The sequence below is a fragment of the Leptonotus elevatus genome, chromosome 7 (genome assembly GCF_054856555.1).
Source record: "Leptonotus elevatus isolate MCC_2025b chromosome 7, RoL_Lele_1.0, whole genome shotgun sequence".
NCBI classification, from domain to species: Eukaryota; Metazoa; Chordata; class Actinopteri; order Syngnathiformes; family Syngnathidae; genus Leptonotus; species Leptonotus elevatus.
In genome coordinates, this window is record NC_141245.1 from 23814635 (window position 1) to 23841507 (window position 26873).

Genomic DNA, 26873 nt, shown 5'->3' on the forward strand with positions numbered 1-26873 from the left:
CGCTCGCGATTAGCGCTCGATATTAAGAGATTAGCAGCTGCTGCTGTTGTTCTTTTATTTCCACGCTTCTTCCCCGTCTGCAAATAAACACCGCGGCCATGTTTGCCTCCTGCTGCGTCGCTTTTATTTTTATCCTCGGCACGCCCTTTTGTCTCCTATAATAAGCGACGTAGCACACTCCAAACTAAATATGGATCTAAACATGCAATCCGCTTTAATAACTGACAAACTATTTATACGATAAAAGCGGGGAATTGCACTAATGTGTCCCTTTGAAAGGCTTTAGAGTGGAAGTTATTTCAATCATTCAAAATCAACAGTTCCTGCTCTGCCATTGCAAATTAAATCCCGGACCTTGGAATAATCACGCTGTCACTATTAAATATTTTTTAGAATCGATTAGTCTATCGACTATTCAATCAATTAATCGACTGATTGGATTCATTTGAATTTTGCATTAGTGTTGGCTTTAATCCAATATCTTAAGGCTAATGCTAACATAGGCATTTTTTTTTTTTAAATGTGTGAGAGAAGCAAAACTGAAAGAAAAACTAAATTAATGGGGAAAAAAAGATTTTAAAAATTCAAAAAATTCTCTTTTATAGTGCGGCTTTTCACCGAATGCGGGTCCGGAACGTATGCCTCACAATAATCGGACATTCACAGTATGTCAGAAAAGCAATACTGTTCTTGTTAGGGATGTAACCATATCCAAAAGTCACGATATGATAAATATCACAATATGAACCTCCCGATGCGATCATTATGAGGAGGTTGGCAATATAAAAAAAAAAAAAAAACTACTCACAATACTGTTAGCGACGCAATGTATCATGTTCTGTCGTTTATAATTCTGTGTTAAATTTTTTACAAATGTAAAATATTTGCTGGTATGACTGATTTATGGGAGTGATAACCGCCGCAGTGGCCAAAACATTCCTAATTAAAATTAAGCTGTACTAATAAACTATCCACCAGAGGGTGCTAGAATTGCACACATGGAACGTAACCTTGCCTTTTTAACAGATGTGCGGCTTTTTAATATTGTGACATGACAACGGTGATATTGTGACAAACGTTTAGGGCCAGACATATACATTTTTTTAGGCCGATGCCGATACAGATTTTTGGCAGAAAAAAATACTGATTACCAATTATTTAAAAATATAAATTGAATGCATAAAATTGTGTTCCCACAGCATTTATTTGTGAATATTCGTTATTTGAATATTTCCTGTTAGCATTTGAATGGGACCTTCCCTTCACTATTAGCATTAGCGCTAGGCTAGTGATGTTTTAAAAACGAAGCTTGTTTTGTATTCAAATATACAGTGGATGTAATTCTTATCGTCGTGTTTTTAGTTTTACAGTTGACTCTAACTGAGGTGTCATTAAACAGCTTAAAGGACACTTAGGGTCAACAGAATAAACTGAATACTATAGGCTACACATTTGCTAGTTGCTAATGCTACGCAAGCATTCAGGGTACTTTCTGATGATAACGTTTCAAGGGGAAAATAATCGGCCATTTGGCCCAAATGGCCGATTGTTTTGGTTAAGGTTCGAAGGCCAATAATCGGCCGATAATAATCGTCGTGCCCTAATATCGTTACATCCCTAGCTCTTGTATTGACATACTGTAGCTAGTGTCAATATTTCCCGAAACATCAAAAGAGATCAGTTATGAAATTTAAAGTGCGAGACAATTTAAGCCACGGTGTGTCAGCTGTCATTAACAACCAACAGGATTCCGGCTCCACACAAGACGCCAGCTGAGAAAGGATACTTTCCTGGCGCCTGCACGGCCACCTTGTAGTGCTGGAAGCTTTTGCTGGGGTGGAAGTTGAAGATGAAGAGCACGTTGGCCCTGTCAAACACGATGACCTTGTCCTCCTGATGCTTGGCGCTCACAAAGGCCTGCAAGGGGGAGACAGCGAGGACGCGAGAGCGCCCCATGAATAGTCATCATCTTCCTCTCCTATGCGTGGATTTAGAGGATTACAAAGCGGCACGTTATGTATCAGCGGGACGTCAGCACGTTTCCCGATTCCAGGTGGCGGTCGTCTCAGCAGACGCGAACGCTTGTCAGCCGGGTTCAGCCGCGCGCGGCAAAGCCCGACTGGACTGATGCTAATGTTTCGTTAGCGGGCATTATCAATGTCACACGGACGCGTATGCCCTGGAGAATAGAATGACATCCAAAACACTCAACTCAGTTTTTTTTTTTTTTAGGGCCCAACTAATAGGGGATTTTGGATACTGATATTGGTGGCTACAAAAAAAGAAGCTTCAATATGTTTTTCTGTTATTCTCAGTTGCGGTTAACTGTCAATTTAAACATAAAATTACACATATTGTATTTAAAACCACATACGGCAGCTTAGGCTTTTTCAGTCCGCTAGCTTAATGCTAACACTAGATAGCATCTCTGTTGTGGTGCTTTTAAGCAACGATTAAACACAAACTCTGCTGCTTTTAATCCACTACCTTAAGGCTAACGCTAACAGCCAATAATAGCATCTATGTGGCCCTTTAAGATACGAATATTTGATAATAAACAGGTGTTTTTCAAAGTGTTTTCCCGTCATTCTCAGTACTGTCAAACTAAACATAAACCACATACGGCAGCTTACGCTTTCGGTCCGCTAGCTTAATGCTAACACTAAATAGCATCTCTGTTGTGGTGCTTTTAAGCAACGATTAAACACAAACTCTGCTGCTTTTAAATCCACTATCTTAAGGCTAACGCTAACAGCCAACAATAGCATCTATGTGGCCCTTTAAGATACGAATATTTGATAATAAACAGGTGTTTTTCAAAGTGTTTTTCCGTCATTCTCAGTACTGTCAAACTAAACATAAACCACATACGGCAGCTTACGCTTTCGGTCCGCTAGCTTAATGCTAACACAAAATAGCATCTCTGTTGTGGTGCTTTTAAGCAACGATTAAACACAAACTCTGCTGCTTTTAATCCACTATCTTAAGGCTAACGCTAACAGCCAATAATAGCATCTATGTGGCCCTTTAAGATACGAATATTTGATAATAAACAGGTGTTTTTCAAAGTGTTTTTCCGTCATTCTCAGTACTGTCAAACTAAACATAAACCACATTCGGCAGCTTACGTTTTCAGTCCGCTAGCTTAATGCTAATGCTAAATAGCATCTCTGTTGTGGTGCTACAACCTTTTAAGCAACAACTCACCACAAACTCTGCTGCTTTTAAATCCACTATCTTAAGGCTAACGCTAACAGCCAACAATAGCATCTATGTGGCCCTTTAAGATACGAATATTTGATAATAAACAGGTGTTTTTCAAAGTGTTTTCCCGTCATTCTCAGTACTGTCAAACTAAACATAAACCACATACGGCAGCTTACGCTTTCGGTCCGCTAGCTTAATGCTAACGCTAAATAGCATCTCTGTTGTGGTGCTACAACCTTTTAAGCAACGACTCACCACAAACTCTGCTGCTTTTAAATCCACTATCTTAAGGCTAACGCTAACAGCCAATAATAGCATCTATGTGGCCCTTTAAGATACGGATATTTGATAATGAACAGGACAGAAACACAGGACAATAAAACAAAACTGGCAGTTATATAGGACTAAATGAATCTCACACTCACCCCATTAAAACACATTATTATTATTATTATTACTGCAGATGGTCGAGGCGTGCACAATCAAATTAAATGAGATAGACAAAAACTGTTGAATTATTTTCATCTATTTGACAAAAATGCCTCTTACGCAACTTTAAAATGCTGTCACAAAGTTCTCTAAAACAGTGGTCCCCAAACCACTATACTTTTGGTTAATTGATTAGCCGAGGCCTAAAAAAAAAAAATAATATTTTTTTAAGTGACCGGATTCTCTCTTGTTGACGACGGACTCTTGACGCATGCCAAGATGCTAATTATCTCAGTCGCGTAGCGCTGATGCTAATCGACAAGTTAGCCAAATGAGTAAAAAAAACTGACATATTTGGAAAGTTCCTTTGCAACGGAGAAAAGGTCCCGTGATGAGACAACACAGGAGCAGAAGAAGAAAAAGAAAGGCGCGTGGATTTCCAGCGACAGGTGATGCCCACGCATGATGGGCTCCTGATTTAACGTTATGGTGAGTGAGTTACTCAAGAACTTTATATTTGTTGTTGTTGTTGTGGTGCCTTGTTACGTTGGCGCTGCTAATATAGTTGCACAAAAATGCGGCTTCACATTTATTGTTATATCTACAAAATGCCCCCGTTTTTGTGTCGCTCCTAATTGGGCACGACTGCTTTAAAAACACATTTTGGAAAATTAGCAGCTCTGCAACAATTAGCGGGGGTAGTTTAATTTCACTCTCTATAGTTGGGCAGACACTCCCAAGAGCCAACCTTTTGTATACAAACATTTAAAAAGTAAATTTCCTATCATTTGTCCTTAAAGTGACAAAGCAGCTTTTCTCCCAGCGGGTCAACACAACAATAAATGAGCAAACAAACAAAACGTCATTTGTGATTCACGAGTTGCTTGTCGCGCATTAAAGTGTTTGAGGGTCTAATGACTTTGGATAATTCGAAACGTGAGATGACGGATCATTTTGAACAAATACCTAAATATATGGCAACAGAGCATATTTCCGAAAAATTACATGAAATAATGGCATGGGACGCCTATTCTTTTGATGAATGAATCGTTTTTTAAGTTCACCAAAACTTCAATGATTTGAAGGTTGTGCATCAGCAGGAAAACACAGCCAGATGATGACTTCGGTGCAACTTTTCCCCACTTCGGTTACAGGCGCTTGGGAAATAAAAGTAGATGACTCGCGATCGATATGAAGGGGGAAAAAAAAATGTCGGCCAAGAGGCAGACATGGTTGTAATTATCCCGAGTTCGCACGGCGGGAGGACGTCGGCGGCGGTCGGGAGAGTAACAAGGTGAAGAGGCTCTCGCGCTGCGACGACACACCCGCCGCAAATCAATTATGCACACTCGCACCTAATCCCGATCAATTTACTCTGCGTTTACATCATCTCACCAGTGCAGAAAAAACACTCGGCTAAGCGCCGCTATTAATTGAAGAGCGGCGACGCCGGATGAGAGCTAAATCCGAGAGCGAGGGAAACCTCGCCAAGGTGAACTTGACAGGCATTTATCTCCATCTGCCTGCAAGAGCTTAGCAATCAGTTTGTCTTGAGAAAGAAGTTGGTGGTGGGTATAAATTAGGGGTGTCAAAATGAGTCCGTTAATTTCGAGTTAATTTGAAGTTCCTTTAACGCCACTAATTTTTTTTAACGCGTGATTAATGACCGCCCCTTACTTAGAAAGCTTGTACTGGGGGAGTTCCAATTCCAGTCGCAACGCAGCAGACATGTCCACGTCAAAATGTTGCAGTAGTACATTTTATAATAATGCATATATTTGTGAAGACTGAGGTCAAGTTGTATTTTACAATTTTAAAAATTGCAGAATTTCCCAAGTTACTTCATTTTAAAGAGCTATTAACTCATTAACCCCCCGTTTCACTGAAGCAACCCCCTTCGCTCCTGGCAGTTTTACTGGATTTTGCAAGGCCCACAGAATATTGTGTTCTATTGCTATAAAAACATGGAACTTACCAAAATAAAGATTAGAGTCTCTTCTTTCATCAGGAAAAAAGTATATGTGCATTAGAATATAGCTAAGTTTCATCGTTATTCACAAATCTGTTTATAACAGTGGGGGAAAGAGCTTTTTGCAACATGGCCCTGGTTGATCTCTAATATTCTGCTGCCACCTGCTGGCTGTTTTTGTAACAACTACCATTGCTTCAAGCATTCTCTTCAGCTCAGAGGCTGCATCAAAGCCTTCGTAGGCTCTAGCAAAAAACAAACAAAACAACAACAAAAACGTATAAATACGTCTTTGGTAGCATGGCAGTATTAAAAATAGAACACCACATTTATACGTTTTTGGGAGTAAATGAGTTAATATGAAAATAAAATGCACTGAGCTGTCACCAACATCTTATAAATGTGGAAGAAAAATGACCTCAACACATTAATATCAGTACATATTTGAATTTTAACTAAACGTTTTGAATTATTATGACATTACTGTTTCAATGAATAAAAGATGCAGCAATATTTCTATTAGTTAATTTCCCCCCCCCACTTTTGTTAACAAGAGTATGAAAACTTCTTGTAAACTTAGAACAGATGTAAAATTTGTGATTAATCATGAGTTAACTATTGAAGTCATGCGATTAATTAGGATATTTTTTTTAAATTGCCTGACACCCTTAGTATAAATAATATTTAAGTAAAAAATTAAAACATTTCCGAACTTGTGGAGTGGCAAGCCAGCTCAACTTGTCTAAACATTTAACCTGACAAACCTCTAATTCTAACCCTAACTTGAACCCTGAACAGTATCCGGCACGGGAATTTGCCCACGCTTGCCAATCAATTTGTCCTAAGAAATAAGATGTGTTATAATTTATAGATATAAATCTTCTTACCGGCGGGGCGGCCAGCCAGCCGTACTTGTCCTCGGTGCGGTTCATGTCACGGTCAAAGTTGTAAAGCTGCAGATAGCGCAGATGCGTCATGTCCAGCAGGTTGAACTGCCGCCGGGCGTAGTGGTAGCTCTCGTTGTTCCCCACTCGGGGGAAATCCAACCATTCGGGGTGACCGAACTCGTTCCCTGCGGCACACGGACAAAAATAGGGAGCGAAGATTAGCATCGGCGCTGCTATTTGAGGCTCTTTTCAAGTTGCAAACGGTCCACGACCTGCGCAGAATCCCAGCAGAGCGTCTCGCTTTTTATGTTTAAAGCCGCCGAGCTTTTATTTCTGCTTCCTATTTGGTAGCAAACTGCCCCCAAGCACTTCCTGTTCCTGCTCGATTTGGACAACTGATAAAAAGAAGAACCAGCCTATGTGTTCCTCGATTCCCGACATTCGAGTAGGCCTACAAGGCTGTTTTATATTAACTCATTGACTTGCAGCCATTTTCACTGAAGTAACCCCCTTCGCTCCCGGCTGTTTTATTGGATTTTGACTGATTTTGCAAGGCCCACAGAATATTGTGTTCTATTGCTATAAAAACATGGAACCTAGCAAAAGAAAGATTAGAGTCTCTTCTTTCATCAGGAAAAATGTATATTTCTATCTGTTTCTGTTTTGCAACAATTAGCATTAGAATATAGCCAGGTGCTAGCTAGCGAGCTCCGTAGCTATCTCCCCAGGTGCTCATTTACCTGCTATGGAGCTAGCTAGCTAGCTAGCTAGCTAGCACAAGCAGCTAAAGCCAAACTGTGGCACGGTTGTTATTTTCTGGACCTGGATTTGCCACCTCTGTTATTCATAAACCTGTTAAAAACACTGGGAAAAGAGCTTTTTGCAACATGGCCCTGGTTGATCTCTTATACTCTGCTGCCACCTGCTGGTCGTTTTTTTGTAATAACTACAATTGCTTTAAGTTACCTCTTCAGGTCTAGCATAAAAAAAACATAAAAAAGGTATAAATACTTTTTGAGACCATGACAATATTTAAAATACGTTTTGGGGAGAAAATGAGTAAATATTTGTGTGGTACAAAATAAAACTAGACACATCTGTTAAAAAGTAGATATGATACTTCTGTGATACTGCTATACATACCTCTTGGACATGATAGTACAAACGAGACAAAATCTTTTTTTTTTCTTCTTTTTTTTAAAGAGCTCAGTATTGTTCATTCGGAAATGTCATCATCATTGCTCTTTATTTTTTATTTTTATTTTATTTTTTTAATTTTATTTTTATTTTTTTGTGTGTGTGGGTGAGTATGTGTATGTGCGTGCGTGCGTGTGTGCGTGCGTGCGTGTATTTGTTAGCTCACCAAAAAAAACTATTAGAAAAAATCTCATACCGTTCACCTAAACCGAACACCGCCGTCAGGAGACCCGAGGGGACCAAAGAAAACCAAGGAAGGTGAAATCCAGCACCGACCAGACACCACCCACCAGAACTCCTCCCCAACCCAAGAAACATCCAGACCCCAACAAATCCAAAAAACATAAAATCAGGGAGGCCTCAAGAGACCGAAGGAGAGACCGAGAAAAGGAAGGAAGGACAAAATCTTGATCAAATGTTACTATTTGTACATATTTAATAATCCTCATTCTAACACGCAGCTCTTCAACTAAGCTTTCACTGTCCTGTATTTGCATCTTGAATGTCAACAGTTGTTTGAAAGGTGTTGACCAACATTCCAGGCGGTCAACCCGTATGGGTCTAAACCTGGACAAGTCCCACGGGAGCATTAGGAGGGGGAAAAAAGCCGCGGTGACGCTCTCCCGTCCGTCACAGCGAGAGATGAGTTAATGAATCCATCAACGGATGTCACGTCAACATCATAAAACAACAGCCGGCTATAATTGAATTCCCGGCAGAGGTGGCGTGGCAGGCACGTGCAGCCGGATGAAGCCACAATAAATGCTGGCACCTTCAAGAATTCAACAATAATAATAATAAATAAATAAATAAAAAACGGTCAAGGTAGCAGGAGATTGACAGCACAGCCTAATGAAATTCATGATGTGGCTGCTAAAGGAGTAGCAAACAGTGAGGCCTGCAATGCCGCGGCCTATAAAGTAGCAAATAAGAGCAGTTATTTCTGTCATTAGTTCCATCAAAGCTGTCTTTTTCCTGTGTTGGTGATAAGCGCAAAAGGTATCCATGCGGAACGTGGCGTTGCTTGGTGGGCGTGGCCTAACAGATAACACATGCGGTAGGATGGCTGCGTCAAAGGGGATCCTCAACACTCCCAACGCCGAACCCAAACCCAAATCTGAAATTTTTTCCCCGACACCTAAACACTAACCCTTAAACTGGAACACTAAATATAATCCATCCTAACAACCAAACACTGAGACAATCGTAGAAATCGGACTTTCCGCTCCCAAAATATGGTCATAGTAAACCAAAAAATCAAAAGGAAACGGGTCAGGATCAAGTTTCACCCCTTTTATCGTTTCGTGAGGACAAGTAATCTGCTGGATTCTCTGTGCAGATTGATGCGGAGCCGCATAAAAGCTTCCCGTCTTGCGTTTAATCTCCGCTTGAGAGAAACGGATTGGACACACCTCCGCCAGGTAATCGTTGCTCTTTCCTCGCCAAACGTTCCTCCCCGCGCGCCTCCCGTTAATCACAGCCATAATCGCCTTCTTCCTCCACTTCCTTGCAGCCAAAATAAACCAAATCCGCTCTTATATAAAATCATTTAATGGCACACGAGGGGGAAATAATGCGGAATGTTCAACTAGTTTCTCTATGTATCGTATTTTCTCTTTAGTTAATAAGTTGCCATTGATAAATTAACATCTTTAGACCGTAGTTAGAAGAGTAGAGAGTATATGAGCGCCATAAACTTTAAAAGATTAAGAGAGCTCGTAAACAAGATTTATCAGCTCTATAATGTAAATTAGATGCTACTGCAGTTTCTCTATTATGTAATGATAAAACCAAGATAAAATGCTGCGTTCCCTCTGTCTTGAGATACGATGTTTGATTTGTTGAATTTCAACTTTCATATCTCAAATCAGCTTTCCTTGCTTGAATGAAAAGAAATGCTATTCATTTTTTTCCCCCAGCCACTACCCAAAACAGCAGAAATTCTCTGTTCGAATATATGTACATAAGTTATCCCGTATTTACTCTTTTCGTAATTGCAAAGCATTTATTCAGTTGCAAAACGGGAACTGAAACCTGACAAGATAGCGGCTGGACACATTTGTGAATTTTGACTTTCCGCGCTGAAGAAAAACTTTTGCATTATTGTCTGCGCAATGAGTCATATGATTGTCACATTGCTGCTATGTGCTTCCCCAAACCCTTTAGAGCAGCAATAGGCTATGAAAACAGGGCCTAACCCAATAAAAAGAGGAGATTCAGCAGAATGCGCTTCAGAACGGGTAGGAGATTGTAATCTGGGCATATCTCTGTTTCGTTCTCAAAAATAATCTGAATCGGTTGACTTCCTTCCTGGTCTGTTGTTTAATAAATGTTTTAGGTTGACTGAATCTGACATTCTTGTAATGCGTTTTTTATTGTATTTTTTAAAGAAAAATATCACTATATAAGTTTGTACTTCATAAACTGTACAATCCTGACATCATTTAACAGAATATCAAGAGTATGTATTTTTTTTGTGGCTTCAATTCAATGGACATTGTGCTGTTCCTTATACACACACACACATAGGGACACATGCCAAAAGGTGCGTTGGCAATTGTTGTTATTAAATTTCAAATCAATAAAAGTTCTCGCATAGATGCGGGCCGATGAGGCCAGCAAGTTGATGCACGATTGTGCCGCATGCATTGAAATCAAACGTATTATTATGGTGCTCTTCGGGTAATTGTGCGCCGCCGCCCACCGCGGCTGCTCCGTTATAACGAGCGGGATGAATGCGAGGCGGCCATGTTTACACCAGGTTACGTCAGGCATCTCATTAGTGGTCAAAGCGAGACGCGCATCAGATAAGCGTCTGACAGTGACACGGTCCCCTCAGTAATTAGCGGTGCCGACAAGCCGCCGCGATCAATGTGTTTACCACAGGAGGGATTTCTGGCCAAAAGGGAAGATCAATGAGGGCGCTGGCGAGGCGAGAACAGATTGGAGATGGGGACTGCAAATAACAACACAAAGTTACACAAGCAGGGTGCATGCTGAAATATACATTTGGAAAATGGAGGGTTTAATTACCGTAAAAAAACAAAAGCAATAAGGACCATTCATAAACAAGGAGATTTAGAATATGCGTCATCTGTTTATTTTTTTTTACTGACTGTTGCGGCTCACAAGCAAACATATTCATTACTAATAGCCAAAATCAAAACCTGAAAATGGAAAGAACGAAGCATAAACAGATTCACGTTCAAGATGAACGTTAAAAAAAAAAAAAAAACAGTTTGAAAAGCAGAGGAAGTCTTTAACATACGAGACACCAGGAGAAGTTTTTCCGGCTCAGTAATTTCGCCCCGTAAATCCGCAAGGTTATCAGCAATCCCTGCGAGCTGTGAAAGTCAGCCGGCGCGAGGTGTGCTGATGTCACGATAAAACCCCGCCAGGCGTTTCACGGCAGCCGCAGCGTTAATGCCATCGACGTTACAGTATCCATCTGGCAGCGTTGCCGTCGGTCACGGGTAAATAAACGACACTTTCCAAACTGGGCAAATTGATTTGCTTTCTCAAATTATTTGCTATGGCTCCGCACCGGTAAGTGACTCTGGGCCTTCATTGATCCATTGGCGCGAGGCGTCATCGCACCTTTTACCTGACTTTGTTTCACCTTTTTGTTGGGCCTGAGTTAAATTTGAGGACCATTTTGGCTTTTTCCAGTGGTCTTGCAAAAATTAACTTTAACGTCATCAAAATTGTGTCCAATTGGGACCAAATTGACTAATGCTAAAAAATTATTTGCAGAACTTATATATAGTTGGTGTGGCAAATAATCAAAATATTATTTTGACACTATGTTCTGCTCATTCTTTCTGGTGCGCCTACCTTGGCCACAGACACAAATGAATAACAGTTGCTTCTACTTTTAGTAAACTGCAACAATATAAGAGGGACGACAAAGAATATACACGTGAGGGTTGAGGACCATTTATGTTCAAATATCCGTTGTTTAAGTACGACAGCGCATTAGGGCCACGTATAAATATATGTATTTTTTAGAGGGCGGGGGCAACAATTCCGAGAAAAAAATTTGCCACTTCATAAAGTGGCAAATTTGTGACTTTATAAAGTGGCAAATTTACAAGAAAAAAACTCCTAAATTTGCGATTTTATAAAGTGGCAAATTTGGCAAACTTTACTCGTGATACACGGCAGCTAGAGCCACAAGACTTCCTGATCCCCTATCAGCTGACTAACACTAACCAATCAGAAGCTAGCATACTTTAGGTAAATTTAGTGATTGACGAAGAGCAACAGATTCTTAGATACCCAAAAAGTACCAAAATGTATGAATGTGTAAATAATAATTCTGGAAACATAAATGTACAAGTAAATATTACCCAACGCTTCAAAGTGCGAATGCTTAACATAATGTGGTTAAAGCCATTACTATCTCCTCATTTGAAAACACGACCGCAAAATATTTTGCTAGCAGCATGCTACGTGTATTTCTGAGTTTTTCTCTCTCGCAAATCTGCCACTTTATAAAGCAGCAAATTGCGAGTTTTTTGCTCTCGCAATATTGCCCCCGCCCTTCTAAAAAAATTATATTTATACGTGGTCGTCGTACTAAAGCGTTATAACCCCCAACCATTGATGCTATTCATTAGCTCATCGGTGGCATTTTCCATTACGTGTTGGCATTGCGAGTGTCATTGTGGTTGTTTTATGTTTTGACAGTAAGCTTCAACTGGAAGTGGCCTTAAATTGGAAGAACGGTTGACTGTCAAACAGTTGCTCAATGTGAAGTTAGAGCAGTTCATTGCCCTCATATATGTTGTGCTTGCAATCTAAAGGATTAAAAAACATAAATGTAGAAAGAAAAAAAAAAAGAAAAAAAGAAAGGCTAGTCTTATAACAATAACCTTAAAGACAAATGGCTAACACATCGCTAGCTACAAGAACACTGGATGGCGTGTGCGCGCTGTGAGCCAATGAGAAGTAACGTCGTCACAGGGCGGCCATTTTGGGACAGGGCTGCTCGATCACTCATAACATAACTGCCAATATTTTTCTCGTTGGATAAGACACAAGAGATGAGACAAACAACTATGCTGTGTTTATAAACAATAATAATAAAAATTTTGCCTGAAACATAGCCACGTTAGTAAGTTTTGTAATAAACTGTTATATACTGTTTGTATATATCCGAAAATAATTCAGCGAGTTACGAAGATTTATGTGGGTAAATCATCCTATTTACCGCCAACATCACAACACACCAGAGCTGTCCCGTCTTAAGATGGCCGACCACTGACAAACTCTCCGACTTTGCCTTGAGCAACCAATCCCTCAATTTAGCCCCTCCCCGAAATACAAAACTTGTCTCTCAGTCTCAATGAATCACTCCACACTACATTCCTATTCAGACGGGGCTTTACCGCCATCTTGTGGCATTTTAGAACCCAATGATAGTGACGTGTAAAAAAAAAATAATAAAAAAAATAAATAAAAAAATCAGGAATAGTCATTTGCAAATGAACACAGGATTGCTGTAATGCACCTGAAGTTAACCACCCTACAATGATAAAACTGTTGACCTTCTCTAACCAGTGACGATGACGTTTTTAACGTCTATTCTCCCTAATGACGCTTCAAGTCTCAACCTTCTTCTCTGCAGTATATTTTCTTCCCGTTCATTTAGCTTTTCTTTAAACAAAAGTTTTAGCTTTCGCCCATGATTAATGTTATCACGCGATGATAAGCGCTGCGCCTTTAATAAGGCTGACAGCAGCTCTCAAAGGAGAACAATATGCTTTTTCTCTGCCTTTAATTCAGCCGGCTTTGCGTAGCCGTGCGCTTCAAACGCTCGCTGACAGAATGAGGAGCGCGTCTGAAAAGCGAGACGAGGCCGCTGCCGCCGCCGCCGCCTCGCTTATGTCGTTACATCACGGGTGCTTGATTATTGCAGCGGTGCAAAAAAGCAGAAAAGGTCAATGTTCCCTGAGTTGCGTAATTATTTACGATAAGCTGCAGATTTGCAATACGTTTCAGAAATGTGACGGAAGCTTCGGGCGAAAGGTTAAAAACATTTGAAGACTGCGTTTCTAATGTCAAGTCAATTAGTGGAGATTGATCAATGGTGGTTATTTCGCAAAACAGAAATCTTATTGATTTGGAATCAGTGCAGCTGGGGTCAAAGCACAGATCAGCAGGACACGATCTATACCGCGCACAATCTATTACCAGTAGGGGTGTTAGGCGATTACATTTTTTAATCGTAATTAATCGCATGACTTCAATAGTTAACTTGCGATTAATCGCAAATTTTATATCTGTTCTAAATAAAATGTACAATAAAATATTTTTTTCTAAGTTTTCATACTCTTGTTAACACAAAAGTGGGGAAAAATGTTAAACTAATAGAAATATGGCTGCATCTTTTAGTCATTGATACGATAATTTCAAAATAATTCATAAAATGAAGTTAAAATTAAGTGTGATATTGACTTGTGTTGAGGTCATTTATCTGCCACTAGATGGCATAATTGCATTTATAAGACATTGGTGACAACTCAAGTGTATTTTTCTTTTCATATTTAGAGCTATCTCATCTTTAACATGAAGTAACTTGTGAAATTCTGCACATTTTTTAATTGTAAAAAACAATTTGACCCCAGTCTCCACAAATGTATGCATTATTAATAAATGTATTACTGCTGAATTTTGACGTGGACGTGTCTGCTGCGTTGTAACTGGAATTCCCCAAGTACAGGTTTTCCAGGTAAGGGGCGGTCATTAATGGCGTCAAAGGAACTTTAAATGAACTCAAAATGAACGCACTCATTTTGACGCCCCTAATTACCAGCAACGTGAAATTTGGTGGTTATGTCCATCATGAGTAGACCCACAAAGTCTCAAGAAGCTTTGACAATCGTGCCATGTTTTTGTGGTTCAATAAATAACAAAGTACAGGTATAATGATTGTGGATAGTTTTTCTGCTGCAGCGCTCGGGAGTGCAGTGTTCAATCGCAATATTTATTTTTTTATTTTTTGCGATGGTCCACTTCTCATTCACCTTCAGCCGCATTGTTCATTGCAGGGCAAGACTTCATTAAGCATATCTCGAGCCAACCTCCTCTTCTTCCGTGCTGCCAACTGTCCTCAGAGAAGCTACACAGCCAGTCAGCAGGGGGCGCTAACACGCAGTAGATGCCTTGCCTCGTCTGTATTTACATGAATCCCGAGAGCACACGCAGAGACGAAGGTCACCGTGTGACATCTTTAATTAATCTTTAATGTCTTTAGCAGCAGGTCATTTGGATTTCGAGTGTGCTGCATTCCACACCCAGTGGCGCAAAATGGCGATCAAACCCAGTAAAGCTACAGTACATGACTCACTGGTGGTGATATCTTTTAGATGTAGCCAATGAAAAGCTAATGCACTTAACTCCGCCGCCCCACCCTTACTGATGGAATTAAACTGAAAAAGGCTATTTCATGTTTTTATATGAATTAGGATTTGTCAGCGATGCAAGTTTGGGTCTTGCCCTGAAGCTAAGAAGAAGAAGAAGAAAAAAATCATAAAGACATTAAAGTCCCTCCCAACAGGACACAGTGGGGACCAACCCTCATTGATTAAATATTTAGACAGCGTCCTGTTGCCTCGTGCTGCCTGCGGATGGAGAGGATGAATAAATGTGTACTCGTATCGCAGCGGTCGACACTTAAAACAGCTAGCTTTACCTTAAGGATAAAAAAACAAGCATGCAGCCAATGGGAGAAATGTAAAACGATTCCCTGCATGGCTCCGGGAAGCATGCTATTAATCTTATGCCTTTGCGTTTCTTCTGACAAAGTTGCCACTTTTTGACAAATAAAAAACCCTGTAAATGAAGATTATCGCTGAAAATGCGTGAAAAGACTGGATTGTACTGAATTGTGGAACGTTAAACCGTTTTTCACCGTTTACGATTTCGGCACAGTGATTGATACACTTGGCTGTCTGTCGCTGCTATGTGTAAAACACTTATGTCCATTAATTATTATTATTATTATTTTTTTTTTGGGGATGTCTGCATTCAGTTTCATCCCAAAAACATAAAAACACAAAAATGAGTCGCTGCTAAGTAAAAAAACACTTATGTCCATTAAAAAAATAAATAAAAATAATATATTTATTTTTACGTTTTGGGGATGTCTGCATTTTGTTACATCACAAAAATTTAAAAAATAAATGAAAATAAAATAAAATAACAGAGAAACAGAAAAACACTTATGTCCATTTAAAAAATATATATTTAATGTTTATTTTTACGTTTACGGGATGTCCGCATTGAGTTTCATCCCAAAAATGTAAAATTAGAAAAAAATAAAAATAATAACAGAAAAACAATTTATTTTATTTTATTTTAATTTTTACAATTTTGGGATGTCTGCATTCAGTTGCATCCCCAAAAAAAAAAAAAAAAAAAAAATGGACATAAGTGTTTTTCACATCGCAGCGACAATATTTTTGAATGATATGAATATATGGAAAAGTTATTATGCAGAAATTTGCATGTTGCTTGAGGTCAGTCAGTCCACCATTGGGCTATTCTATGTATTTCCGCAAGCAACATTTAATCAACCAATAAGATGAGCGGATTCTTTTATCGTCATACTCGTGAATGAATGTGCCGTCAGCTCATTGATCACAGAGCAGGAGGTCCTTGGAACGTTACCGGAAGTCGCCACATGAAGGGCACTGTTATTCACTAATTCCATAGACATTTTACGGAATATTTTTGACTAATACGGGACAAAGCGCGTCCCTTGACAACTCAATAACGGGATGCGTAATGATTCCGTATTTCAAGGGACGGTTGGCAACCCTACTTCGTTTATATAACTAGGCCCATTTGCACCGCTACAGCTAGCTAGCTAGCTAGCAAGGTATTGCCGCAATGACTCACCCATGAAGTTGAGGTAGGCTTCGCCGCCCAGCGCGTGCGTGAGCAGGCGGATCATCTTATGCAGTTGCATACCGCGATCGATGACGGCAGTCATGGGAGTCAGCGAGTTCATATTGGTGTACATCTCCTTGTCCATCAGCCAGAACGCCAGCGTTTTATCCCCGACCAGGGCCTGGAAAAATGATATGGAGGATGGGCATTGTGAGCACACACTATTTCTCTACAGACTAGCTACGTATTGTATGCCGAAAAAGGGATGTAATATGCATGGCAGGCCAGTAGATGGCGATGTCAATGTAAGGAAACGCTATCAAATTGCTCGTATTGAAAATGTTTGGCTGATCTTTTAAGGCCTGTAGAATGTTGTGTTCTGTGACGAAATGCAAAATTAAAGAAGACCAGACCAGACCAAATTAATTTTTTTAAATAAATCATTTTAAATTCTTTCGATCGGGTTAGTTTTGCCAAAAATACTTTTAATACGTTTCTGACCAAAACGTTGTGAAAATTTCAATGTCAAGCAGAACAGTTACTTTGATGCTTATATATTGCTTTGCTTTATAAAACAAATAAAAACAAGGGGACATAATAATGACAAAATCATAAATTTACAGAGCAATAATTAAGAAATGCACTGCGACTCACGCATGGCTGGAATTGAACATCAGAGGATTTTTGACGTGTTGTCATTCACGCCATGAACTGCATGACGATCATGACGGACTCATTTCTACACATTCTCTGTTTATACTTTACTGGGGTTGCAAGAAACGATTATTTAAATAAAACCATTATTATGTCGACTAAACGACGATGAATCAGACAAAACAGACTTTCATTTCCATCCCTTTAATAAAAAACAGAACATTATTTCCAATAGAAAGGGAAGAAAACGCACAAACATAATTATGATTCAGTTACTGATAGAGTAACGTCAGAAAGTATGTAAAAATGTTGATCATTCATTTCCAAAATAAAAGCAAATTTTTGCAAAAGTGTTATTTTGATTTATCATGCTTCCATAGAGGAGTGCAAAAATCTACTCTTGAGAGGCTATTTTAATTTAAACAGTCTCTAAAAAATTAATCAATTCTCAAAAATAATAATCTATTAATTTGGTAATTGATTCATTGCTTGCATTTCCCTTCTTCCCTACTTCTCGTTCTGATCCTAAATTCAAAGTGATGCGACACCACCATCTACAGGAATCTGTTTGTCATTACAATGGTTTATAAACCAGAATTTCTCAGACAAGCTGAGCGAGACTTTCTTCCAACTCCCCATTGAAAAATACACTTCGCAGAACGTCAGTGGCAATAAACGGTTGGATTTCAGTTTCCAAACGAATGAATGAAAACGTATTCGGTTCATCGGCAAATTAAACATTCAACACGGTCAAAAACAAATTCCATACATTAATATACAACCGAAAGGGTGTCGGCAGAAGCAAAAAAATAATCAATTCAATAATTGTACATTTTATATAGCACAAAATCAAGACAAGTCGCCACAAGGCGCTTCACGGCAAGGTCTAATCTTGCACAATACAAACGTTCGCGTTAGTGAACGTGTTCAGTTGAAAACAGTCTGAAAAACAACAAAGCAAATTGCTAACCTGGTCATGACTTTCAGCATAGGCGATGCTCTTTTCCGCGTAGCGCCTGTTGGTCAGCGTGTGGACGATGGTTCCTATGTCCCATTCTTCATCCTTTAACTCTTTCAGGATCTGCAGCATGGGGGAAAAAAAAATAAAGAAGAAAAAAATAAACGTAAAGATAGATGAGCGTGAGGGATCTGTTTGGGGCTTTCTGACTGATGTCCAAAAGAAAAGGCTGGCCATTTCAGCCTTCTGGAATTTTCTCTGGGTTACACTTGTTTCTCAGATCAATCTCTTGTTGTGACATCTCTATTTCTGCCCCGTGACTTATGTCCGCTCGATGAATGGCTTTAATGGAGTTTTTTTAATAACTCCTCCGCAGCCCAATGGGCGGCGTGGCGGTATACCAGAAGACGGGCAAGGTCACAGCCTTTCATCCAAACGCGGGGATTCCACAATAAATCCCGGCAAAAAAAAAATCAATGGGGCAAGCTGGCGGCCGGGGCCGACTCGCGAGCCTCCTGCCGGGAATCATTTACAACAGGGGTCGCCCGGCCCACGCGGTGCAGTCGCAACGGCTATTACGGTGTTTCCCCCACACATTGAACAGCTGATTTTGAAGCAGTTGTCGTTCTCAAATATAGCATCTACTCTAATCTTTCTTTTGGTAAGGTTCCATGTTTTTATAGCAATAGAACTCAATATTCTGTGGGCCTTGCAAAATCAGTCAAAATGCAGTAAACCATCTGGGAGCGAAGGGGGTTGCTTCAGTGAAAATAGCTGGGAGCGAATGAGTTAAAAATATACATTTTGGTCTCTATACTGTGGATTTTCTCCAATAACGAGTGGGTCCGGAACGTATTTCACACAAGGAATGGGGGTTGACTGTAATCCTTCGCAGTTAGCAACAAGCTACTTCCTAAATGGAATAAATGCCCCCCCCGCGCCTTCCTCCCCGCTTGAGCCCTTGCTGATGGACGTGCGGCCCGTCCGGCTGGATGGGGGCAGCACGTGGCGAGTCTATCCCGGTGACAGACTTGAAGCGTGCCGGGTGGAATTGACCCCGGGCAGCTGACTGACAGCCGAGGAAACCTTTATATTACTCTACAGAGAGGTAATCCTTGGAGTAAAGGGGAGTAAATTGTGCCGATCAATATGTCCAAAACGAACTGGCTGGTCCAACTAAATGGTGGCTCTTGGCTTTATGTATTTATTGTACATTATATACTGTAGATATCACCTTTTCACCTTAGCCTTGTGGACCCATATTAGACAGTGAAGGTCAATATATCGCTTCACACGGGACTGTTGCGGCAGAGTATATTTTAAGTTTATAAATATAACCAACACCGAGTTTATGATTCTTTATCACAAACAAAATTGTTAACTGGGAAAACACTCTTAGCGTCTTTTGGTGCAGTGATTCTTGACATTAGAATGGCCCGCAAATTTGTATTTAATCTTTACGTACAATCGCGGTTCACTTTTTTTCGGTCTTACGGCAGCGCAGATTTAACAATTTTACATTTTTCTGTATGCTACTTCGAGCCATTAGCAAAGGCCCCTGCAGCTAAGCTAACATAGCTAGCTAATTTACTAGCCATAACCTAGTCAGAGCAAATTGTAATCCCTCCACAGGTGGTCAAGGATAGACACAGCCGCTAGTGTACTTTCAATCACTTTAATGCTAGGTCAACAACCAATGTTTGCCCAGAGGCATACTAGCTAACGGTTAGCCAGCTAAATCCCGCCTTTTAAAGCCTCGTGCACATTCAATGTCACAGATATAACTGTGTAGACCATGCGGATAACAACCCCAAGAGGACAAAAAATTAATAATACCAGCAACTCACACACATTTTTGGATTGGTATTATGCATAAAGCTTTAAAAGATATTGTAAATAAAATAAATACACTAAACACTACTGTACTGTTTGTTATCAAGTATTTATATGGGTGCAATTATTAACTTTTGTGTGCAGAAAATTTTAATTGAATCATTGTTAGAATAAATGGACATAAGTTATCCCATATTTACTCGTATAGTACTGCAAAGCATGGCTCGTGCTCTTGCAGCTTCAAAACCAAGAACTGTGCCCCTATCACAGGATAGCGGCTGGAACATTTTGCGGTCGAACTGTTGAACTTTGACTGTCGAAACTTTCAGTGCCCAAGAAAAACACATCTACATTATTATCTGCACAATGACTCATATCTGTGATGGTTTTCATGTTGCTGCTGTGTCTCCCCATCCCTTTTAGAGCAGCAACGGCTGTGTAACTAGGGAACGGCCTGTAAAAAAAAAAAAAAAAAAAAAAAAAAAAGAGAGGGTTGGGCAGAATGTGCTTCAGAGCGGGTAGGAGATTGTAATCTGTGCACATCTCTGTTCGCAAAAATAATCTTAAATCTCTTGTCTTCCTTCCTTGTCTATTGTTTATTACATGTTTTAGGTTGACTGAACCTGACAATCATTATCCTTTAACAGTGTTGATGTTCAAACAGCATAATGCTACAGTGGCTTACAATAATATTCAATATCATTTTTAGGAATAAAACCTTGTTCTCATTTTTTAATTGACCTAATATGGTTAAAGGTGAGAACCATTGTTATACAGTATTTGGCGAAATTGCATAAAGAAGGGCAGAATGCAGTACACGAGGTCTTTTGACTAAAACCTCATCTGTCGTCACATTTACACAAAAAATATGACTGCCCGTGATCACAAACATACAATATATACATTTTACAATTGTTTATAGTTATGTTGAACATGCAAAATGGACAATATGGAATATATCCATCCCCCCACCATCCATCACAACATTCAGTCACTCAAATCATTTCTGCTCACTGCAACCTCACCAGTGCTGTGGGAGCAATTAATGTGTGAGCGGCGCTGTCCAAGCGGAGACGGCGAGCGACCCGCTTGACGACCACAGGCTCGACCGCGACCCGGACCCCCGAACCCCTTGGCGCCGCCGACACTCCGCTTCATCAATGGTAATGAGCAGCAGCGCAACAAATCTTACTTTACAAGCCGGCTATCACCAGCCGAGTCATGAAGTGCTCGGATTAATTAGGCAGGGATGAAAAAAAAAAGAAAAAAAAAAAGGAAGAAGTGTAGCTTCACGGCAACCTTTAGCGCAGTGGTTCTCAAATTGGGTTCCCGGACTTCTGGAGGTCCATAAGGCATAGCTTGGGAGTGCATATTATTATTTGCATATTATTTTATTAGGGATGTCCAAATTAGTGCGCTAATTTTGAGCTAATTTAAAGTTTCTTTAACGGCACTAATTTTTTTAACGTGCGATTAATGACCGCCCCTTACTTGGACAGTCTGTGCAGGTACTGGGGGAATTCCAGTCGCAACGCAGAAGACACGTCCATGTCAAAATTTTGTAGTACTAAATTTAATAATAATGCAAATATTTGTGGAGACTGGGGTCAAGTTGTATTTTACAATTTTTAAAAATGTAGAGAATTTCACAAGTTACTTCATGTTAAAGATTAGATAGCTCGTAATATGAAAAGAAAAAATGCAGAGCCGTCACCAACGCTCTGCAACGTCTTACAAAAGCAATTATGCCATCAAGTGGCAGAAAAATAACCTCAACGCAAATAAATATCACGCTCGTTTTTTTACAGTAATCTTTTTAATTTTAACTAAATTTTATGAATTATTATGAAATTACTGCATCAATGACTAAAAGATACAGCCACGATTCTATTGGTTTAACACCCCCCCCACACACACACACACACACACACTTGTATGTTAACAAGAGTATGAAAACTATTGAAGTCATGATATTAATTACGAATAAAAATTGTAATCGCCTGACATTCCTACATTTTATTATTTTAAAAAATGCATATATACATTGAGGCAATAACATAGTAATAAAACAAACAAACCAATTATTCCTTCCTATCTTTGGGGCAATTAAGTGCTCAGAATTATTATTATTATTATTATTATTATATTAGAAACTATTTTTAGAGTCTAAAGGGCAAAATAAAAATAAAAGTAATATGAGAATATATATATTTTTTTAATTAACTTGTTAAAATATGACTTTTATGCCCTGCTCCAAGTAATTGTAAATCTTTATTTTAAAGGGGTCATGTTTAAAATGACATTTAAATGTATTGAGATCATTTCGTTTGTGGTACATTTACAATTTAAACTACAGACAAATGCAAACATTTGGGGACGGGGGCTGGCAGTGGCATTAGGTACTGTTGTAAGATTCTTTTTTTTTACTATTAAAATTTCAATTTTCATGCAGTAAAGATGAATAATTACACCAAATACATTGTTAACTCTGTCCTATTCTTACCAATTTTACAAAGCTCAACTCTCTGCACACCGCTACGCCTTCTTCCATCAAACACGGCGGCCCGGTAGGGTCATTATCCACTAAAATCAACCCCGCTGAGTGGCAGCAAGCAAGGAGGTCAAAGTGAGACGCGGCGTAAACGAGCAATTTCGATAAGCGCCGTCTAATTGAAAGCGCTTCCGCCATGATGGAAGGCGCAAAGAAAAGCGTGGCAGAAAGAAATGTGTATTTCCATTCAATTAAAAAAAAAAAAACGGGCAGAAAGAGAAAAATGGGGCTCGGAGGTCATTGGAGTCGAGAGATGCCGAGGGAACCGGCAGATTTGCCGTTTCTTATTCCCGCCTCTAACTGTTCCAATTATATCCAGACTGCAGCTGGGGGAAGGCCAATGCGACCGTGTAGCTATTAAGCGAAGCAGTATTTTGTATGTTTGGGCAGTGCAACATCTTGCGCAGCGCTGGATCGTGGGTGGTTTTTGGATTTCACAAACCCCATTCACAAACTATGGCCAGCAGATGGTCAAAGCGTTTGTCACATTAAATCTAATTCACAAAAATATTTGTGTCAAAGTCACTGTTGAGCAGAAAACGTATCTTTTCACAAAAAGCTTGTTTTCTCCTTATTTTTCCACTTTCGCTCGATGTCACTCAAATGGCCTATTTTCAAATGGTGATTACTAAAGAATGGAATAAGGTAGAATACATACTTTTTTTTTTCCTAATGAAATAATAGAATCCAATTTTTCATATGGTACTCACCATGTTTATATAGTCATAGCACATAATATTCTTGAAAGAGGAGTGAAAATGCTTAAAATCAGGTTTGGTAGTAAAAAGTGCTAAAACACACCACAACTAGGGATAATCACTTCCAATCCTCTTTGACACATGATTCGACAAGCAAACCTTTGCTGACTTTGATCACAAGGAGGCGAAAAATACTCAGAATTAAGGCCGATTATCAATATTTTCCCCCGCCTGGCTTCATCCGCTACTCGTTATTAAAAGATCTTTATTTTTGCCCCACCACCGTTAAAAAAGTCGTATTGAATGAGTCACAGCGAGGACGGAACTCAGCGTGACGCCAAGCTTGCGGAACTGAGGGACTCATCGGGTACAAATGCAAGCCTATAAATAACACTGTCGAAGTCTGTCTATCTTTTCCCGTCTCATTGGTGTTCCAGCCTGTTCACAAGTAACGTTCCCTAATTGACGCCATGAAGGAGCGCAGCCTCGAGAGGTTCATACATCATATTGTCTTATCAAGATCAAGCGCTTTCATCGACTTTCCAGCAACTTACCATTCTGCTAATTGGCATGTATAGAATAAACATGAATGTGGAATATCTGCCATGGAGAACTCCATTCTTGTGCTAAGAGTTAAAAAAAAAAAAAATGTTGTGTTATAATTGCTGACTTTATGAGCAGATCAAAACAAAAAGGCATGCCATGACTACAAGTGGCATATTTAAGTTACAAGTGGCATATTAAAGCGATGCAAGGCATAATTAAAGCCATGTATGACAGCCACACACTAGTGCAAAACACACAGAGCTATGCCTGGCATAACAATCACACCATTGTGTATGCGGCCTTGAGAGATTCAAAAATAATGAATCAGGGTATTAATGTACAGTACATACAGTAAGTCATGACAACAATTCCTATTACCCTTCTCCCTACTTGTAATGTACGACAACATATACACAGTTAGCAAATGCTAACATTCAGCTGTACCTATGGAACGCCACTAGGTGACAATAGCACAATGCAAAAATCTTCACCGAACTAAGCCTTTACCATCTGTCAGGCCTGTTCAGTGGTTGACTACATAAATAGCCATTAGGGATGTAAATTTTTTACTGAAGCAACCCCCTTCGCTCCCAGTCAGTTTTGACTGATTTGTGGATAAAGATGATTAGCTATATTCTAATGCTAATTGCTGCAAAACGGAAAACAGATACAAATGTACTTTTTTTCCTGATGAAAAAAGAGACTCTAATCTTTCTTTTGGTAGGTTCCATGTTTTTATAGCAATGGGGTATATGCCATGGAGGCGGGATTTCCAACTTCCTGGTTTTCACACATTTCCGTTTCCGGTTTGTGACGTGTGGGCCACGTCCTAGTTCTTGCGCTTCTGCCTTTGTGCCCCTCGGTTGAACGTTTAAGTCAGGGGTGTGGGTGCGAGAGTTAAAACGCGGTCATCAGTGGCCGGAAACGACGCTGATGTGTGAAACCTGGAAGTCGGAAGTCCGTGGCATTTACCCCATAGAACACAAGAGTGGAAGTGAATGAGTTAAGGGGCCAAAAAACTAAGTCCTTATTCATATATAGTTTTAAAAATGATCACCCGAATAATTGGTTATCAGAATTTTATTCTGCTAAATATCGAAATTGGCATTGACTTTTAAATGTCAAATTGGACAGGCCATACATAAATTCCTAATTGACGGCAAATTCAAAGCTTGAAAATGCAACTTTAAAATGACAAGGATCTGATGATGTGATAAAGCGAGCAGGAAACTCTCAAATTGTTCAGAGAAGTCAATGCATGAAGGAGAGTTCTCCAATGGCGCTCAGAGGATAATCCTGCAAGTGTTTACCGAGCAGGAGGCTTCAATCCAAGGAAAGTAAAGCTGGTGTAAGAAGTGAGCGAGCTAGGAAGGTCAAGCCTGGGAGTCATCATCTTCTTCTTCTTCTTCTTCTTCCCTCTCTGTCTCTCCATCTTCAACGGGGAGTAACAGCCACCGCTGTGAGCGACTGGCTTGATGAACGATGCGTAAACTTTCACGTCCTTCCCCCTCCGGCCAAGATGAACAATTAAGTGTAGCACGGAAAGACGCGTGCCGTGACAAGGTTGCATTCTCCGCTTAATTATGCAAACACAATTTTTTTTAAATGTTCAAAGGATTACAGGCACAATTACTTTTAAAGATATGAATGGACAAACAATCACACACTGGGCATGGGTGCACTTAAAAGAATGACCCCCAAAGCTATGTGTGGCATAACAATCACACGCTCATGCAACCAAACAACCACTTACAAAGCTAAGTGTGGCATAACAATGACATGCTCGCGCAGTCAAAATAATCTGACTTTTAACTATGTGTGACATAGCATTCACAGGCTGGCGTCAAAACAATGAGTCCCAAAGTTATTTGTGGCATAAAAAGCAAAGTCAAAACAATCACTCACAAAGGTATGAGTGGCATGACAATCGCATGATGGCGCAGAAAAAACAGCATCAAAGGTACGTGTGGCATAACAATCACATGCTGGTCAGTCTCACAGGTATGTGAGAATTAATTTTTTACATTATTTTTGTTTGTAAATTTCTTTAAATGTAGACTTATTGAAGCATGTTGAATGATCTTTTGCATGAAATGTGCTATATCAAAAACTGCCTTGCCTGGGTGTGGCATAACAATCACGGGTGTCAAAAACATTAGTCTCACTGGCATGTGAGAACTTTCTTTAATTATTATTTTGTTTGTAAATTTCTTTAAATGTTGAATTATGTGAAGCATGTTGAATTATCTTTTGTATGAAATGTGCTATATCAAAAACGGCCTTGCCTGTGTGTGGCATAACAATCACGCGTGTCAAAACAGTGTCGAAACTATGTGTGGCATAACAATCTACTCCTAAAGCATCATGTGTGACACAACTGGAATAAATCCATCCTATATTGACGATAATGACACAATATTAATACAAATTTTTACTCTCATATAAGGGGAACACAGATATTGCACTTCTATAAACAGTTGGGTCAAAAATAACCCAAATAGACCGATCCTCTACTCTACCCAACTTTCTGGGTAAAACACCCATTTCCTGACTCAAAGTTGGGTCAAATTGCTGCATAAAGTGGATCGGTCCATTTTGATCCATAATTGGGTTACTTTTCACCCAACTGTTTTTAGAGTGTGTGATGCATCGTTACATCATCATTTTCCAGTATATCAGCCACAAGCGTATGTATTCCAATATTACCCCAATTGTTGGAAAAATATCACATTATCATATTCCGAGTTTTCATCTCTCGTAATTGGACAGATGCAGAAGCACCGCAGATGAAGTTTCGAGCACCTCAACTATCCATGACAACATGCGACCAACTTTTTTGCATTGAAATGTAGATGTCACACCACAATAGCTTTTCATAGCCATTGCTGCGCTCTTATAAACAATGTTTTTTTTTCCCACAGCATGGTGGGCCATTAAGTACTTCAACATTGGCACTTTGGGCTGAAGAGGTGAGCGAAAGGGTGCTTCAACACTTGTTGTGTGGAAGGACATCCACGGTATCCTGTGCCAACAATTTCCCATCCGGCGT

At 39.7% G+C, this 26873-nt stretch overlaps 1 protein-coding gene across 1 annotated transcript in view; it reads right to left on the bottom strand.

Moving 5' to 3' along the window:
* gbe1b (glucan (1,4-alpha-), branching enzyme 1b) overlaps positions 1-26873 on the bottom strand; it is an 83792-nt gene that overhangs the window by 14038 nt on the left and 42881 nt on the right. Inside the window, exons 11-14 of the mRNA XM_086080044.1 lie at positions 18209-18319; positions 16594-16765; positions 6493-6677; positions 1787-1917 (exon numbers count right to left, since the gene is read on the bottom strand). Coding sequence (XP_085936170.1) covers positions 1787-1917; positions 6493-6677; positions 16594-16765; positions 18209-18319 — 599 coding nt within the window. The remainder of the gene's footprint in view (positions 1-1786; positions 1918-6492; positions 6678-16593; positions 16766-18208; positions 18320-26873) is intronic.